The sequence below is a fragment of the Oryzias melastigma genome, linkage group LG18 (genome assembly GCF_002922805.2).
Source record: "Oryzias melastigma strain HK-1 linkage group LG18, ASM292280v2, whole genome shotgun sequence".
Lineage (NCBI taxonomy): Eukaryota > Metazoa > Chordata > Actinopteri > Beloniformes > Adrianichthyidae > Oryzias > Oryzias melastigma.
The window spans coordinates 818828-834438 of NC_050529.1; the positions used below are offsets into that span (position 1 = coordinate 818828).

Consider the following 15611-nt stretch of genomic DNA (forward strand, 5'->3'; position numbering starts at 1 on the left):
AAATGCGAGTGTGATTTGTCGTTGATTTTGTCAAATTTTACAAAAACCTGCGTTTGTCAACGGTAATTATTTGTTATTTTTGTTACATTAGAACATATGGAATATATCTGGATACGCGTTTTAGCTTTGTCCCAGCCCATTACTAACCCTTTAAGTAAGCTGACAGCTGACAGTTCACCGCATCGTCCACCAGGTAAAAGTGTCATCCAAACACAGACAAGGACAAACATGAGCTGAAGGGACAGGATCTCATTCTGACTCAGGGGTTTTTATCTGGATTCAACAGAAAGTAGACTTTGCTTGCTTCACAAGGCAAGATCTCAGGCCGAACAGGATAAACACTCTAAAACTTCATTTTTAAAACTTTAAAACAGTAACTTTTTAACATTACTATGAATAAAAACAGGCAGGAATATTATTTCAGAATAAATCAACTTAAACCTTAAATAACTTTCAATATTTTACTCTCCATAAAAATATACTTGGTCAAAATTATACAAGTTAGAAATAAACGCAAGATAACATTGGGCTATTAATACAATAAAACTAAATGATCTGGATCCTTGGCTTTGACAGTTGACTCATGTGATCTACATTGAAGCTTTTACATTTGTCACTCTAATGTTAAACGTTTCATTTTCACACTAGTACTTAACTGCCAGCGGAGCTGGAACATTTGATGTGGCGGGGTATGACGAAGACAATTAAGTAGGACAGAGCAGGAGGCCATTACAACAAAAGGCTAGAAAATACGCATTTCAAACATTGTTACATTTTCATTGCTGTTATCAACTTTCTTATCTGTTGACCACTATAAGTGTTGTCTGTTGGTCATTGCTATTTTTTGACAAATTAAAATAAATTTGTTCAATTTTTGAAAATATAATAAAACATCTTCCGCATGCCGCCCCCTACCTGGTCAAACCATTTAAGTCCCCCGCCATGATCTGCAGCTCCAGTAAGGATAACAGTCCTGTTCTCTAGCCCCACCCCTCTGACTGGATTTTCACATTTCAGCTGTGGGCGGAATCAGCCTGTAACCTCCCTGTTTGGTTACCCTTTAATACTAAAACGTTTCTTTTAGCTGAGATGCTTTTATTAATGCTTAAAGAAGCTAGCATTGAGGATTTCTTAAGTTTTATCAACAATGATGCTAAATATTGACTCAAAAATGAAGGGGAGGGGATTGCTAGAAGGGAGCAGCTGCCCCCCCACCCCCCGAGCTCCGCCCCAGAGTTGAGTTAGTTAACAGGAGAGCTTTACTCTGAAAATTGTGTTTGCTTTAATCAGTTTTCTCCTCTTTGTAACCACAGATCCATATGTTGAGGCTTCACAGGAACCAGCAAGCAGCCCTGTAAGATGTTTTACATACTTTTACCCTCACCTCTGTTTAGTTTAAACCTAATCAACCCCTGAATCAACCCCCTCTTGGTTCAGGTGCAGCCACAGGTTCCAGAGCGAACCAGGACGGGCCGGTTCGGGAGGTGAGGCCTGCTTTTGTGACCCCAGAGCCTCGACAATTGCTGTCCTCTCTGCTGTTTGGACACTTTGGCAAATTTGCTCTTCGTTCTCTTTTCCTCAGGAACGAAAAGAAAACGGTCACAGACGGACCGGATGAGAAGGAGCTGAAGAAGAAAGAAAAGCAGCGGCTAGAAAAGGAAAAGAAGGAGCTGAAAGAGAAACAAGAGAGGGAGAAGAAGGAGCAGAAGGAGAGGGAAAAGAGAGAGCACGAGATGAAGAAAAAATTCAAGGTGAGTGCTGGAGGGGGGGAGGGGGAGGGTGAGACCTGTCTGGATTCATTCCTTTCTGAGAGCGTAGCTGCATAACATGCTGAAACAAAAATATTTACAACTTCCCACAAACATTTATGTCGTATTACTCAGATCAGAAAATCTGCATTTTAAAAATTAACTTTAAGACCACCAATGCCGGTTTTACCTTCAGGATTATAGAAAACTACCACCTCCTGGTTTTCTAGTTGTTTCACATTCATTTGTGAATGAATGTGTAAACACGATCAACGTAATACCAGCAGATTCTAAAGGGGAGAAGTGGCTAAAGATTTAGTGCTTAAGGGTTAACCATGACTGTGGACCTGTGGACCTGCGGACTTGGACCCAATCCGACTCAAATTCTAACCTTACCAGTACATAGTCTATGGAGGGTGGGCTGAGTTCAAAATGTTTACAGCTCAAAAATTGCCCATCAGCATGACCCTGCTGATCTCTACAACTGAAATGTTTTTCCTCAACATAACCTCACCGAAATGAAAGTCATCTTCAACATTGATGCAGCCGATCTCTGTTAGACAGTATTCAGAATCTGAACTGCTTCCATAAAGGATGGAGTTTCTCCATGTTGTCAACAGGGCATGTTGTGTTTCAGATCACAGGACAGGAGGAGGCCATGTATCAGGCCAGAGTCATAGAAACAACCAAAGGACGTAAGACCGACCTGCCTGTCAAGAGCGGAGACGTCGTCAGCATCATCCGGACCACCAAGTGCCCCAAAGGGAAGTGGCTGGCCAGGGACAGCAGCAGCAACTGTGAGTCTGCAACCCGCATGAAGGGCAGCAGGAGGAAGAGCTGCTTCCTGAAGAGAGCTTGTGTTTTTGTGCTTCAGACGGGTATGTTGCTGTGGGGCATGTGGAGCTGGACATTAAGGAGATGCTGGAGCTGGGAAAGAAAACACCACGAAAGAGCAGCAGCAACGTCATGGAGATAGATCGAGTTAGCGCGGGGGGCATGTACGTAATTCCAGCAGGGTCAAGAGCTTTTCCATTAGTGCAGTTAAAAGGATGACTTTATCTTTCTCTGTTTTTTAGAGCCACAAATCACTTTCAGCAGTCTGCAGAAAGCTGTAAGTATTGGTTATTGATTTGATTATTCGGTGGTTGAGCAGCTGTGTGATTTGGTGGATGGTTGCAGTTTCAGATGACAGTGAGGAGTGGACATGTGATGATGAAGAACCCCTGGAAAATGCAGATCCACTCACCCCAGTGTAAACAGATTTCATTGCCAATTGATAGATCAGTAATTGGACATTCTCTGTAACTCTTTTGTTTTTTATTATTCTGCCTCTGCAGGAGTCACACCAGAAGTATCTCTATGCCAGATGCAGGTAAGAATGAATAATTGGTATTAATATTGTGACATATGAGTTTAATTTCATTCCTATCACATAGGATAAATTCATTTGTTATGGCAACACAAAAAGGCAAAAAAGTTCTGGATGGGTTCTCACCAAGTATTGATCTTTTATTTTCGTTTGAAGAGGCTGTAAAACGTTGTATTCATCATCCTTTGTTGAGACGTTCCTTTGGAGGTAGACGGGGGCGCACGTTGCACCAATGTTCCTGGCAACTACTTGAATGATTGAATTTTTATTCTGTTGTTTACAACAATTTTGCACTATTATCACTGCTGTTCATGTTTACTATTGTTAACACTGAATCTTACAGAGAATTCCAATTCATTTGGAGTCAATGCTCGTTAAAGACATAGTATTACTGATTCGTACTCAAGTTTCTATTTTTTGTTGCACAAAATAAGACACAAGTTGTGTATTATGATTCTGTTCAAGCTAAAAAATGAATGTGGAAGTATTTTCTTAGAAATATGTGTTCTTCTATGTAATGTGAGTTATTAGAGACGATACTTTGATGCTAATTATCACCGTATTGCAATATCATTGACGTGGTGAGGTGTGTATCGCATCGTATTGTGAGGTACCCGACATGTAAAAGAATCAACTTTTTAAATTGTTGTTAAATTACATGTTTTTTCTAGTTATTCGTCTTCCAAAGCTGCAGTATTGCTGGAGCCTAGCCAGTCACTAAAGCATGAAGGCGGGGCTTATCCCGGACGCTTCCTCACACGTCTTTTTCAAAATTTGATGATGTTCCTAAAGCATTTTAATCAATCAAGAGCAATTTCCCTGATCATGTCTGAGTAAAGGAGTGAGGAGCCACATACCTGGCTTCACCTTTTTGATTTGACTTGCAATGTTTATACAGTAAATAGGCAATTTAATGAAAAGAAGAAACCTAAAAAAGTAGATTAACTTCCAGTGTTTATATTCTTTGATTTACTGTAACTTTTTAACCGTTAACACGAGTATTCCAGTACATTGAGAAGGAGAAAAGCAGCGCTAGCGCGGTTGAAAAGTTACAGTATGTCAAAGATTTTGTGTGTAAGCGTCAAGTGTTAAAGGGTTAATAAAAACTACTAATATACTTGTATGTACCTACATTTTTAATGGTTTTGCAAAAATGTGTTATATGTCAAAACTAAAGAAAAAGACGCATTTTCTTTACCAGTGGATGGAATTGAAACAGTTGAATTGTTATTCCATGAACCCAGATTTCTGTCTGTTTGACTGTTTACTGACATTCCTCTGGGAATGTGAAGCATTTTGCTGGATTTTGGCCAAAGTACAACTAACTCACATAAGCTTTAATATGAGCCAAATGAATTCTGGGTGATGTTGGTGGATTCAGTGGTTTAAACTTTTTAAGTTGTTTGATTAGATTTGAAGATGATTTTTAGATTTTGTTAACATAAAAACCTGAGAACATTATAAACCAACCTACCTCTGTTGTTCTGACATTTGTGTGGGTTCAGGTCCTGAATGAGATCTTGCTCTTCAGGTTTTGTGAACCGATCACCTGCACCGGAAGCTCCAGTCTGTGTTTTTTTTAGAGGCTTTTAGTTAGAATATATATATTTCTTTTCCACAGGACAAAGTGACATTCCCATAATCCACCAGCACAGCCAGAGTGACATGAGCGCTGAAAACTCTCAGACACAGTGAGTTCACTTCTGCTATTCCTGCAAATTAAGAATTTGAATAAACAGCAATTAAAGCCATTTCTGTTTTTTTCTTTGAAATAGTGGAAGAAATGAAGCACTTCAGAAGTTGGCCACATTTTTCCATTCACCTAAACCAGTGCAGACACCTGCCAGGTTTGTTTTTTGCTTGTTCGATCCTGCTGGACACACTTGCACACAAAGATTTCCAATATTTCTTTTGCTTGTTTTTCAGCACCACTGAGCCACAGACAAGTAAGTTGGCCCCTAGATAATCCCAACATTAGCCTCCAATGACACTAAACCTAAAAGAACCTCTAATAATGTCCACTCTGGTTCCACTTGCAGGACCTTTGCAAACAACAGAAGATGTTCTTGTGTAAGTGCAGAATAACTGCAGAAAAATGCCAAACATGTTGCCCAACCTGCAGCCCAACAGGTTTCTTTTCTCTTTTTGGTTTGGGGCTGTTTGCTGATCATAACAAGAATGAATGCATTCTATGCGCTAATGAAAACGTAAGGCAGAGTGGAATTCCAACCCTGACCCATCAGGAAGTTAAACTGGCTCATGTTCTCGTAGGACAATGAGTCATTTTCTCCTTAATGAGCTGTGGGCTTGATCAGTGCTGTCGTCAGTGCATTACCACGCTGGTATCAGAGGAAAGGCGGAGTCATTTTCATTCTTTTATTTGTTTCCAGGCCTGAGCAGAGTACAGTCCAGGAGGCAGAGTTTGATGGCACTGCCATCATTTTACCTCCTCCTGACCTTTACGCCGACCTTCCAGGAAACCATCATTAAAAGCAGGAAGCACCTGGGCTCGCCTGTTTGCTGAAGCCAGTCATCCATGTGGAATAAGGATGCTGGGAATCTCTCTGCACATGTGAAAAGGACTCTCTGACTTGGAACTTTGGATAAGGAAAAACCACCATGATGTACAACGGGGAAAGTTGGTCTTGCAGCGACCGGGTGAACATTCAGGCTTCTGTTTAGACAGCAATGTAAACTGGAGGAGCACATTTGAGCAGAACGGATCTGCTCAAAAAACTAAACATCAACAGAAAAAAACATTTTGTTCTATACACTGTCCTGCTCAGAGATTCTGCTGGTCCTGAAGACCTATCCTGAAAAAGGACCGAGTTTGTTTGAACTCAGCTTTGTTTCTGTGTTCACATTCATTCTGTTTTTCCTTTGTCATCCTGTGTTTCTTCTGAAGGCCCTGGTGGATTGCATAGAGCTAAAGAAGCATTCTGTGCCCTGCTATTTAAATATACCCTCCTTTTTAATGGTTTAGGTTAATTTCATCATCTCTGCCTGCATGGACATAAGCTACACAGTATTATTTTGCACATCTTTATGGTTTGGTCTCAGACCTGCAGAAGGCCTCAGCTTCCCTGTGCTCCTCTTTCAGGAAACATTTTCTGTCTCTGACTGGTTTGCTGTGCCAGGTCTCTCCATCACAAGCCTGACCTTTCTGTAAACCGAGGAGGACATCCGGGGTGCACTCGCCTTCACTCCTGTGTGTTCATGTTGACAAAAGTCTGAGGAGCAAAACTGTTGTTTTTTAGCTTTGTTTTTATTGTCAATAAATATTCATTAAAGTGCGAATCATAACAGCAGGATCATGCAGCCCAAAATAATCCAGAGTTCAGTCAGCAGAGGCTCACATCTGCGCTCACCGGCACAAACGGAGGCGTGGACGGTCACAAGAGTCAGAAGAACTGCGGTGCAGTCCCACATTCACTTTGGTACAACAAAGAACGTGTTTCCTGTGGTCCAGTTCCCAGAGCGAGCATGCCTCCTGCGCTTGCATACACTTACAATGGCAGAGTGCTGTACAGTAAACACGAGTCATAAGAGGTTTTCACTGGAGCATGTTTGCTTCTACATTGGCACAAGGATGGGTGCTGCATACACACACAGGTCGCTGTGCACGGATGTTGCATGTGTGCATGAGCAGAAAGGCAGCAGAGTCACAGACAAAAAAGCAGGAAGCTTGCAGTTTCAGCTGAGGCCTAACGGTGTGTCAAAACGCCCTCACTCAGCTTCAGTTCAGCAGCATGCAGAGAACAGCTGGACTACAACCAACCCTGTCAGAACGTTTAGTTGACCAATTATTGAAAACAACAGGCCCTGCACTGCAACGCGGACTCAGGATTATTACCTTTCACTTGCTTAGAAAAAATCCTCCAAGAAGAAAGGGATAAAAACATTGCATGGAAGAGATGCTGCAGCACAGCACCAGTTAAGAAACTCGATGTGAGAGTTTGAGGCCCCCCTGACTCAAACTGAGAGACTTCACACCGGCTCTTTCATTAAGAGAAACATTGGATGTCATTAAAGTGACACTTTTATTTGTGTACATTGTCACAAGGACAAAACCTGCCATTCAGGCAATAACACACAACCAGCCACATTAACCCTTGTGTTATCCTAGACATGTTTACATTATAAATGGGTCATCTAAACCCAACAAGACAGTGCACTGAACTGTTTTTTTATCAAGGATTTTTTTCTCTTCACTGGTGTCTGTAGCAGACATGAAGTCCAGTCCACATTTGTCATGGGAGGATCACACATTAATATAAGGTGGGGTCATCTGGGGTCCTCCATAAGAGAGCACGAGGATTAAACCAAGAAGCCTTTCAGTGCATCCTCTGCCTCTGAGATTACCAGCCATTCATTTGTTAGACTTCAGTGTTCAGGGAAGTCATAGCTGGACGGCCTCAGCCTTCTGTACCCCCCCTCTGGGAGACTGAAGCCTCTCACAGGAGAAGTCGAAGATTTATGAAACGTCAGCTTCCATCTAACATTCAGATTGACAGAATGAGTGTAACAATGGAAGGACATCAGTACGAGGAGAGACACCACATCCAGACAAGATTGGCTCCATTCATGGAGTGTGATGCAGTAAAGAGCAAATCTGACCTCCAGACAGGTTTCAAAAGTGCAGAGTGAATTGAAGCAAAGAGCTGAGGAAGTCCTCTGACAACACTGATTCATGGCTGACTCTCTCAGTTTCTCTCCAAGCTCCATGCATGCACACTTCAACTTTAGCTCTACAAATATCAGTGGAAGAAATCCAGTAAAACACACAGCATCAGCTTACACATTCACACTTGCACAAATAACCGAGTTGCACTCTTTAAGGCAGCTGGAGAAAGGGTTTGTGGCTTATCTTCTTCTGCATTAGACACACACTATTTCACCAAACGGCCATGCTTTCCCTCTGTTATAGCTTCATATTAGATAATGTTATAAGATAGTGAATTCCCTTTTTTCTCTTAGAGAAAGAAAAAAATGCAATATTTGGAGACTTCATGAAAGGCTGTAGAGTTCAGCGTGTTTGTGAACTATATTTCAAAACAAACGGCTTCAGGTGACACTTTGTTTCTACAGAAACAAGTTTTCCTAGGCTTTACCCTGAACAGGTGCTGCAGGTTCTGGGTTGTCTGGGCTCATGGAGGGTTGTAGAGAAGAGTGGGCACATCCTGAGGGGGGCGCAAGTTTGTCATCCAGCTCCCTTAAGGCTCATGCGTTCACCTTCAGGGATGTCATAAAAAAATTGAACGTGCCATTGTTGTGGCTGGGATTCAGGATCTGACAAAAGTGAGAACACCCCAGCAGAACTCAGCAGAATTTTACAAATATATTTTCATGGGACAACACTGCAGAAATGAATTTTTGACACAATGAAAACCAGCCAGTGCCCATCATGTATAGCAGTGTTAATTTATTTTTATGTATGGTATGGAGTTCACCAGAGCTTAACTAGTTTCCACAGGAGTCCCGTTCCACTCCTTCATGATGACATCACAGAGCTGGCGTACATTTGAGACCTTATGCTGATCCCCCTTCTGTTTTAGGACACCCCAAAGATGTTCAATCAGGTTTAGATCTGGAGACAAGCTTGGCCAGTGGATCACCTTTCCCCTCAGTCTCTTTAGCAAGGCAATGTTCATCTTGGATGTGTGTTTGGGGTCATTATCATGCTGAAATTCTGCCCTGCAGTCCAGTTTTTAGAGGAAGATGCGTGCTCTGCTTCAGTATGTACATGTTAGCATTCATGTTTGCCTCAATGATCTGTCGCTCCCCAATGCAGACAGCACTCATGCAGCCCAGACCATGACTCTACCAACGCCATGCTTGACTGTGGGATCGGCACCCTTGTCTTTAAACTCCTGACCTGGCTGATGCCACACACATTTGACACCATTTTAACCAAATAGGTTTATGTTGGTCTCATGAGACCACAGGACATGGTTCCAGTAATCCTTAGTCTGCTCGTCTTCATCAAACTGTTTCTGAGTTTCTCGTGTGTCCTCCTCAGAAAAGGCGTTCTTCTGAGATGACAGATTGGAGACCAGTTTGATGCGTTGTGCAGTGTTTGGTCTGAGCACTGACAGGCTCACCTTCATCTCTCCAACCTCTGCAGCAAAGCCCAAAGCACTCATACATCGGTATGGTCTTGAGCGCTGTGCTGCACCAGAGTTTCAGGCTGTTGGCAATCTTCTTACATCTGAGAACGTCTTTGTGGTTTTTCAGACTTCTGAGAGTTGTTTTCCATGAGATGTCATGTTGAACCTACAGTGACCAGGTTGAGAGACTGAAAGAGCTTTAATACCAAATTGAACACACCTGCAATCTATTGACACCTGAGACATTGCAACACTAATAAGTCACATGGTCTTGGAGGAGAAAAATGACTCATTGTTCTCAATGTATACATTTTCCCTTAAGGGTGTACTCACTTTGGTTGTCAAGGGTTTATCTCTTAATGTCTGTAGAAGGAGTAATTTTGTAGGAAAAATTAATTGACACTGTTATACAAGATGGACAATGGCCACTCTTCATTGTGTCAGAAATTCATTTCTGTAGTGTTGTCCCATGAAAAATACAAGTAAATATCTTCAGGAATGCTAGCGGTGTACTCACTTTTGTGAAATACTGTTAGTGTATTGTGAAGTACTTGTAGGGATAGTGTAAGTTGCACTCACTTATGGCATACGAGTGATGTTGTATTATGGTGCCCTTGCGCTGCACTATGGTGATCCATAAGGGCCTGTAGACCGCCCACACCAACTATGGCCTGCATATGTAATGTAATTTTGTCCTGGGGGTGAAAAAGCTGTACGACACGTCTGCGTCTCACCTACTTCACTCTCACTGAACTCTCAAGTGTTGCATGAGTGTTTCCTTGAAAAAAAAATGTACGTGAACATTTTTGCTCTTCAGCCTCACAGACGGGTCTACCACCTTGATATTTCCTGCACGCCACCTGCGTGCCCCGTATAGACTGACCTGTTTTCCAGCCACAGACAGCCCATACTCCCTCACAAGGGCAGTTGTAACTGAGGCTTCACTGCACTGACCGTACCTCTGATGAGTTTCTGCTGGAGCAGCACTTACTAACAAACCACATGCGGCATGTTAGTAAGTGCTGAGGTCTGTGTGAACAATCACACGTGAACTTCAGCTACTGACAAAACAAAGGAGAAACACCTTCACAAACCCTGACTAACTTCAGCTCGGCCGTTAAATGCATCGTTTTTAATAATTTCTTCTATCTACATTCTATGTAGAAATCTAACTGGCTTGTTGTTATGAAATGTTTAAAGGAAAAACTTTGTCTTTTTTCTAAAATAAATATATATCTGATAGCTAAATAATTGCAATATATTTGTGATGAATAAATTATGTTGTGTGTTGCGTCTTCATCAAAACATAAAAATCTCTGTTAAAAAACACAACCGTCTTTACAATCCTACAATGAAGTGGTGCACTGCAGTGTGCTGCAGGGGTTGAACTTCAAAGTGTTACAAAAGGTGTGCAGGGACACTCAACCATTGTTGTTTCTGACACCACACTGACCTGTATGTTCGCACCTTTCTGCTTCAGCGACATCATGATCAGTCCATCTCAGGCACTGTTATCACAGACCAATCAACAGCATAAACACACACAAATGACTTTTTCCCTTCATCTCTTGAGTTTCCTTGCTGAATCATGTACAAATACTACATTTAGATCTAAACTCCACTTTCCAGATCTGCAGATTCTCTGCCTCCAGATCTTCTGGTGACAGAAAATGTCAAAACACCTCAGCGTGCAAGCGTAGTGATCAGACTGGCACACATTTCAAAGAAGTCCATGGTGTGTGATCCTTGACGTGGGGCGAGAAGAGGGGAAATACCAGACAGTGATCCCGGGAGGGAGGAGCTAAGCTGAGGCACATCGTTGGCTGGGCTTGCAAAGTCAATGCTCAGCCTGGGTCTGTGGAGGCCCGCGGTGGAGCCGGACCTCTGAGGAGTGGACGTGCCGGATTTAAAGCCCACTGCTTCAATGATGTCATCTACAGGTTACAACATAGAAGAACAGTTTGTTAGCCACTCGCATGCTTACTAGAGCTCCCCAAAAATCAGCACAGCATAAATAATGATCAACACAATCCAAACCTTAAACAGAAACCAGATGCTCAAAAAGATCTAGAGTCTCTAGATCTCTCTAGATCAGTGTTTTTCAACCTTTTTTGAGCCATGGTACACTTTTTCCATGAAAAAAATCCCGCGGCACACTAGCATCCAAAAAGGTAAAAAAAATTAGTCTGTATTGATGTACAGTCCCTCCACAATCTAGACAAAGTAAAAACAACGTTCTTTTCTTGTTTCCCTCCACAATAGTGTTGAGAATTCTGGCTCAAAATTCAATTCTTTTGCATTCGTTTTCCTAAAACAGCGGCTCGTTTGTTCTACCAAATGGCTTTTTAGGTTGTTGTTTGGTTTGTTTGATTCATTATAAACTACAAGATAAGATTATGCACAAAATCCATTATGTAAATATGTTTTTATTCATATAAAGTGTAAATTATGTATATGCTGTAATTTATCCCTTCCAGACAGAATGTACTGAATGAATGATAAAAGAACTAACTATTAACCATTCAGTTTTTAACTCTACGCATTTTAAGCTTTTTTCTTCAACACATTTGAAGTGAACAACACAAAACTCTGCAACCACAACCCAAATACAAATTAAATTGTGCAAAAACCACTAAATCAAGACTTTTATTCACATTGACATTAAGAAAGACAAAAGAGTTTCAGCTTGGAGGATGTCATCTGATTCTTCTCTCAGTGATGATCTGCTCTGTTTTAGAGAAGATTCTCTCAGTTCTCAGGTGTCTGGACAGGTTGATTGTGGAGCCATAAATATATACAGAATATATATATATATATACATATATATATATCAGTGGCGGGCCGTCAGGGCCTGCAAGGCCTTCTCTGCTGGCCTAAAAATATCTGAATCACAGACTGATATTAATTATTATTTATTTCCGTGAATACGTATTCTATAATTCCAAATGCTCTGTCTTCGTCCTTTCATTGCTGTCTCCCTGGTTGCGCTGCTTCCAGACGTGTATTTTCCTATTTAAGCATTAACCAATCACATTGCAGCACCATTTGTTGCTAGGGTCAAAGAAATCTGCCCGGAGGCCTTCACAATCAGTTCTGCGGGCCCTGTAGCATAAAATAATTGTCGACCAAACTGTTGCTTCAACCAATCAGATCTGGAGGAGACCACGTGCTAGGCCAGCTAGAAGGCCCACGGAAACGTCAGGATTTTCACGAGCTTTGATTGGACAGCTCGCAGCTCGCTCTGGTTCTGCTGACGGACACAGGTGCCGAGGAGCGGCGTGTCAGGTTTGAAGATGTTACCAGTGGAAAGCGTCTCATCGTCTGATTTTTGGTGGAAAATGAATGTCTGGGTAAAGTTGTGGCACAGTTTTGTCTGGCACGGGTAAAGGAGTTCCATGACTCCGTTGAGCGGGAGTGAAGCTGAATCTACGAGGCCCCTGAACGCACCACGGGCGCGTGCAGCGCAAAATCCTCGTGTGCACCACCGACAATATTATTTTCCAGACACAGACCAGATTTCAAGATCACAAAAACTGATGTTTGTCTCCCTCCTGGACCACAAGAGGCTTCAGGAATACCAGAACATTTCCCGCATGCAGCCTTTTCCAGCTTATCACAGCCACGGAACACTTTCCATCTGCGAAACGCACGGATTCTGCACGACAGAGTGATTGAAATCTTCTTGAGGATAGAAAGGATGGATTTTGTGTTTAAATAATCTGGATTTTTGGTGAGTAAAATTTTGCTATCTCCCTACATAATATTGAAATTTTATCAGGTTATTTTTTATGCTTTTGGTGTGTGTGTGGCAGCTGTACCTGCAGTAGAAGTTTTATTGCCATAAAATAGTTAATGAGGGTTGGATTGATTCAGATGGAGCACTACTGAAGGCCTAGGTGTGAAATGCACGGCCCGCCACTGATATATATATATACATATAGAATATTTCCTGCAGACTCCGTTCCTTCCTACTATCAATAAAAGTCAAATGGTTTCAGTTTCTTCTTCTTTTCTAATGTCTCTCATTTTCTTTACGTTTTGTGTTGTTATCTCTCTATCTCTCTCCCTATTTGGCTCTTGCGCTGTTGAACGTGCCCCTCCCCCTCCACCCAGCGCTCAGCGCGCACTTAACCCAATGCATCATGGGGGCTGTAGTGCACAAACTCACGCAGATGCCGGCATACTGTCGTTTCTGAGCTTCATTCTTTGTTCACTTTTTAAACCGTCTGACGTCGGATCCCGCTAGAAGCTACACCGCTAAACACGAACTTTACCTGTTATTTTTGTTGGAACTGAGAGACTTTATGAGCCGAATCAGAACAAGGAAGTGAGGACGTTAACTGTAGTGAGGGCACTTGGGTAGGAACTGATGTGGTGGCGAACAGCAAGAAAGGGGGAAGCTTTAAGAGGACGGACTTGTATGCAGCCGGAGGGCATGAGCTACTGTTATGAGTGAATAAAGCTACTGTTGAAAAGCTACGAGAGACTCCACAATCCTTGGTCACGGCACACATAATACTACATGGTGTCAGAAGTGAAGAAGCCCGTCTCAGGGAAGATCAGAAGACGACGTCTGCAAAAATCCGCAGCTTTGTAGCGCTAGCCGGGAGAAGCTAACCAAGGCTATCAAGCTAACGGCGCAAACTACGTGAGTCCGGAGAGCGGAAAAAGAAGATGGATTCCCTGTTTTTGATCAACCCACCTGAAAATTTTAACTTCGGTGACTACTCCTCATGGCCCAATTGGATCCGCCGTTTTGAAAGGTTTTGTATTGCAGCAGGACTGGATGCCAAGGACGAAAGGTACCAAGTTAACTCCTTAGTGTACGCAATGGGCGATAAAGCAGATGATATTCTGAGCACGCTCGGGTTGAGTAACGATGAACAGAAAAAATACAAGAGTGTAAAAGAAGCCTTTGATAAACACTTTATTGGAAAACAAAATGTCATTTATGAGAGAGCACGTTTTAACAAAAGAAGCCAAGAACCAGGGGAGTCAGCTGAGTCCTTCATAGCTGCAGTCTACAAGTTAGCAGAAAACTGCCAGTACGGGCCACTGCAGGATGAAATGATAAGAGATAGGCTGGTGGTGGGAACACAGTACCAAAGTCTGTCAGAAAAGCTGCAGATGGATAGTGGATTAACACTGGAAAAAGCAGTGCAACAAATAAGACAGCATGAAGAGATAAAGAAACAAAAGCCCGTTGTGAGAGAAACAAATATCAAGGACGTGAAGGAAGCAAATGTGGATGCTTTAAAGTTTAAGAAAAAGACATGTAAAGAATATCAGGCACGAAAAACGTTCAACACAAACAGTCAGAGTGAAAATCAAAAAGCATACAAAAACTGCGGCCGCTGTGGCAAGTCACCTGCACACCCCAAAAGCACATGTGGAGCACGTGACGCCATATGCAGGAAATGTCAGAAAAAGGGACATTTTGCAGCGGTGTGCAGATCGAGCAGAATCTGAGCAGTCGTTGAAGATGTTGATAACACACTGTTTCTGGGAGCAGTTTCGGCTGGAACACATCCCAGTAATTGGAAAAAAACTGTTGAAGTGAATGGCAAAAATGTAATTTTAAACTGGATACAGGAGCGGATGTGACTGTAATACCAGCTGCCACCTACTCAAAAGATCTACACGGCCAGCTCGCCAAAGCAGAAAAAGCCCTGTGTGGTCCTGGTGGAGAAGCCCTGAAAGTAAAAGGTCAGTTTGACGCAGTGATGAAATACAAAGACAGAACAACAACACAGCCAGTGTATGTCATACAGAGACTGTCCACCCCTCTGCTGGGCTTTCCAGCCATCTCAGCATTAGGTCTGCTTCACCTCGTAGACAGCGTTAAAGAACTTGAGGATGACATGAAAAAAATCGTACTCCAAAGTGTTCACAGGACTGGGACTCTTAAAAGGGGAGTACAAGATAAAACTCAAAGAAGGTGCCAAACCCTATGCATTGTCCCTGCCTCGACGAGTTCCACTGCCCTTATATGACAAAGTAAAAGCAGAGTCGGAGAGAATGGAGAAAATGGGAGTGATCGAAGCTATTGAGGAACCAACAGAGTGGTGCGCTGGGATGGTGGTTGCCCCTAAACCGGGGGTCGGCAACCTGCGGCTCCGGAGCCGCATGCGGCTCTTCAAGCACTCCCTTGCGGCTCATTGGCGCTTTTTCAAAAATGTTTGTAAATAATAAAAAATGTTGGAAGGAATTATATTCTCGCAATTTGGGTGGGAGCAGTACCAAGCAGATAGCTGGCAGGTTTGAATCCAGAGATCACTTGCCTCCCATACAGTGCACGATCCCAAGTGATAGGAGGAAGAAGCGTACACGCAGGCCGTGTAAATCATTTGGTGTCAACATATGACCACCAATCGTTTAACAATTCAG

At 42.5% G+C, this 15611-nt stretch overlaps 2 protein-coding genes across 3 annotated transcripts in view; one reads left to right on the forward strand and one right to left on the reverse strand.

The window, feature by feature from the left end:
- Positions 1-6609, forward strand: part of LOC112155785 (pollen-specific leucine-rich repeat extensin-like protein 1) — a 14650-nt gene extending 8041 nt beyond the window's left edge. The window contains exons 7-19 of the mRNA XM_024287720.2: positions 1314-1354; positions 1438-1484; positions 1583-1751; positions 2386-2545; positions 2623-2746; positions 2825-2859; positions 2928-3000; positions 3086-3120; positions 4739-4808; positions 4893-4964; positions 5044-5063; positions 5157-5187; positions 5508-6609. Of these exons, the coding sequence (XP_024143488.1) occupies positions 1314-1354; positions 1438-1484; positions 1583-1751; positions 2386-2545; positions 2623-2746; positions 2825-2859; positions 2928-3000; positions 3086-3120; positions 4739-4808; positions 4893-4964; positions 5044-5063; positions 5157-5187; positions 5508-5607 (977 nt within the window). The 3' untranslated portion in view covers positions 5608-6609. The remainder of the gene's footprint in view (positions 1-1313; positions 1355-1437; positions 1485-1582; positions 1752-2385; positions 2546-2622; positions 2747-2824; positions 2860-2927; positions 3001-3085; positions 3121-4738; positions 4809-4892; positions 4965-5043; positions 5064-5156; positions 5188-5507) is intronic.
- A 2186-nt stretch (positions 6610-8795) lies between these two features.
- The window catches only part of LOC112155805 (5'-AMP-activated protein kinase catalytic subunit alpha-2), an 18441-nt gene continuing 11625 nt past the window's right edge, over positions 8796-15611 (reverse strand). For both annotated transcript variants that reach the window (XM_024287752.2, XM_024287753.2), the window contains one exon: positions 8796-11158. In XM_024287752.2, coding sequence (XP_024143520.1) covers positions 10908-11158 — 251 coding nt within the window. In that variant the 3' untranslated portion in view covers positions 8796-10907. The remainder of the gene's footprint in view (positions 11159-15611) is intronic.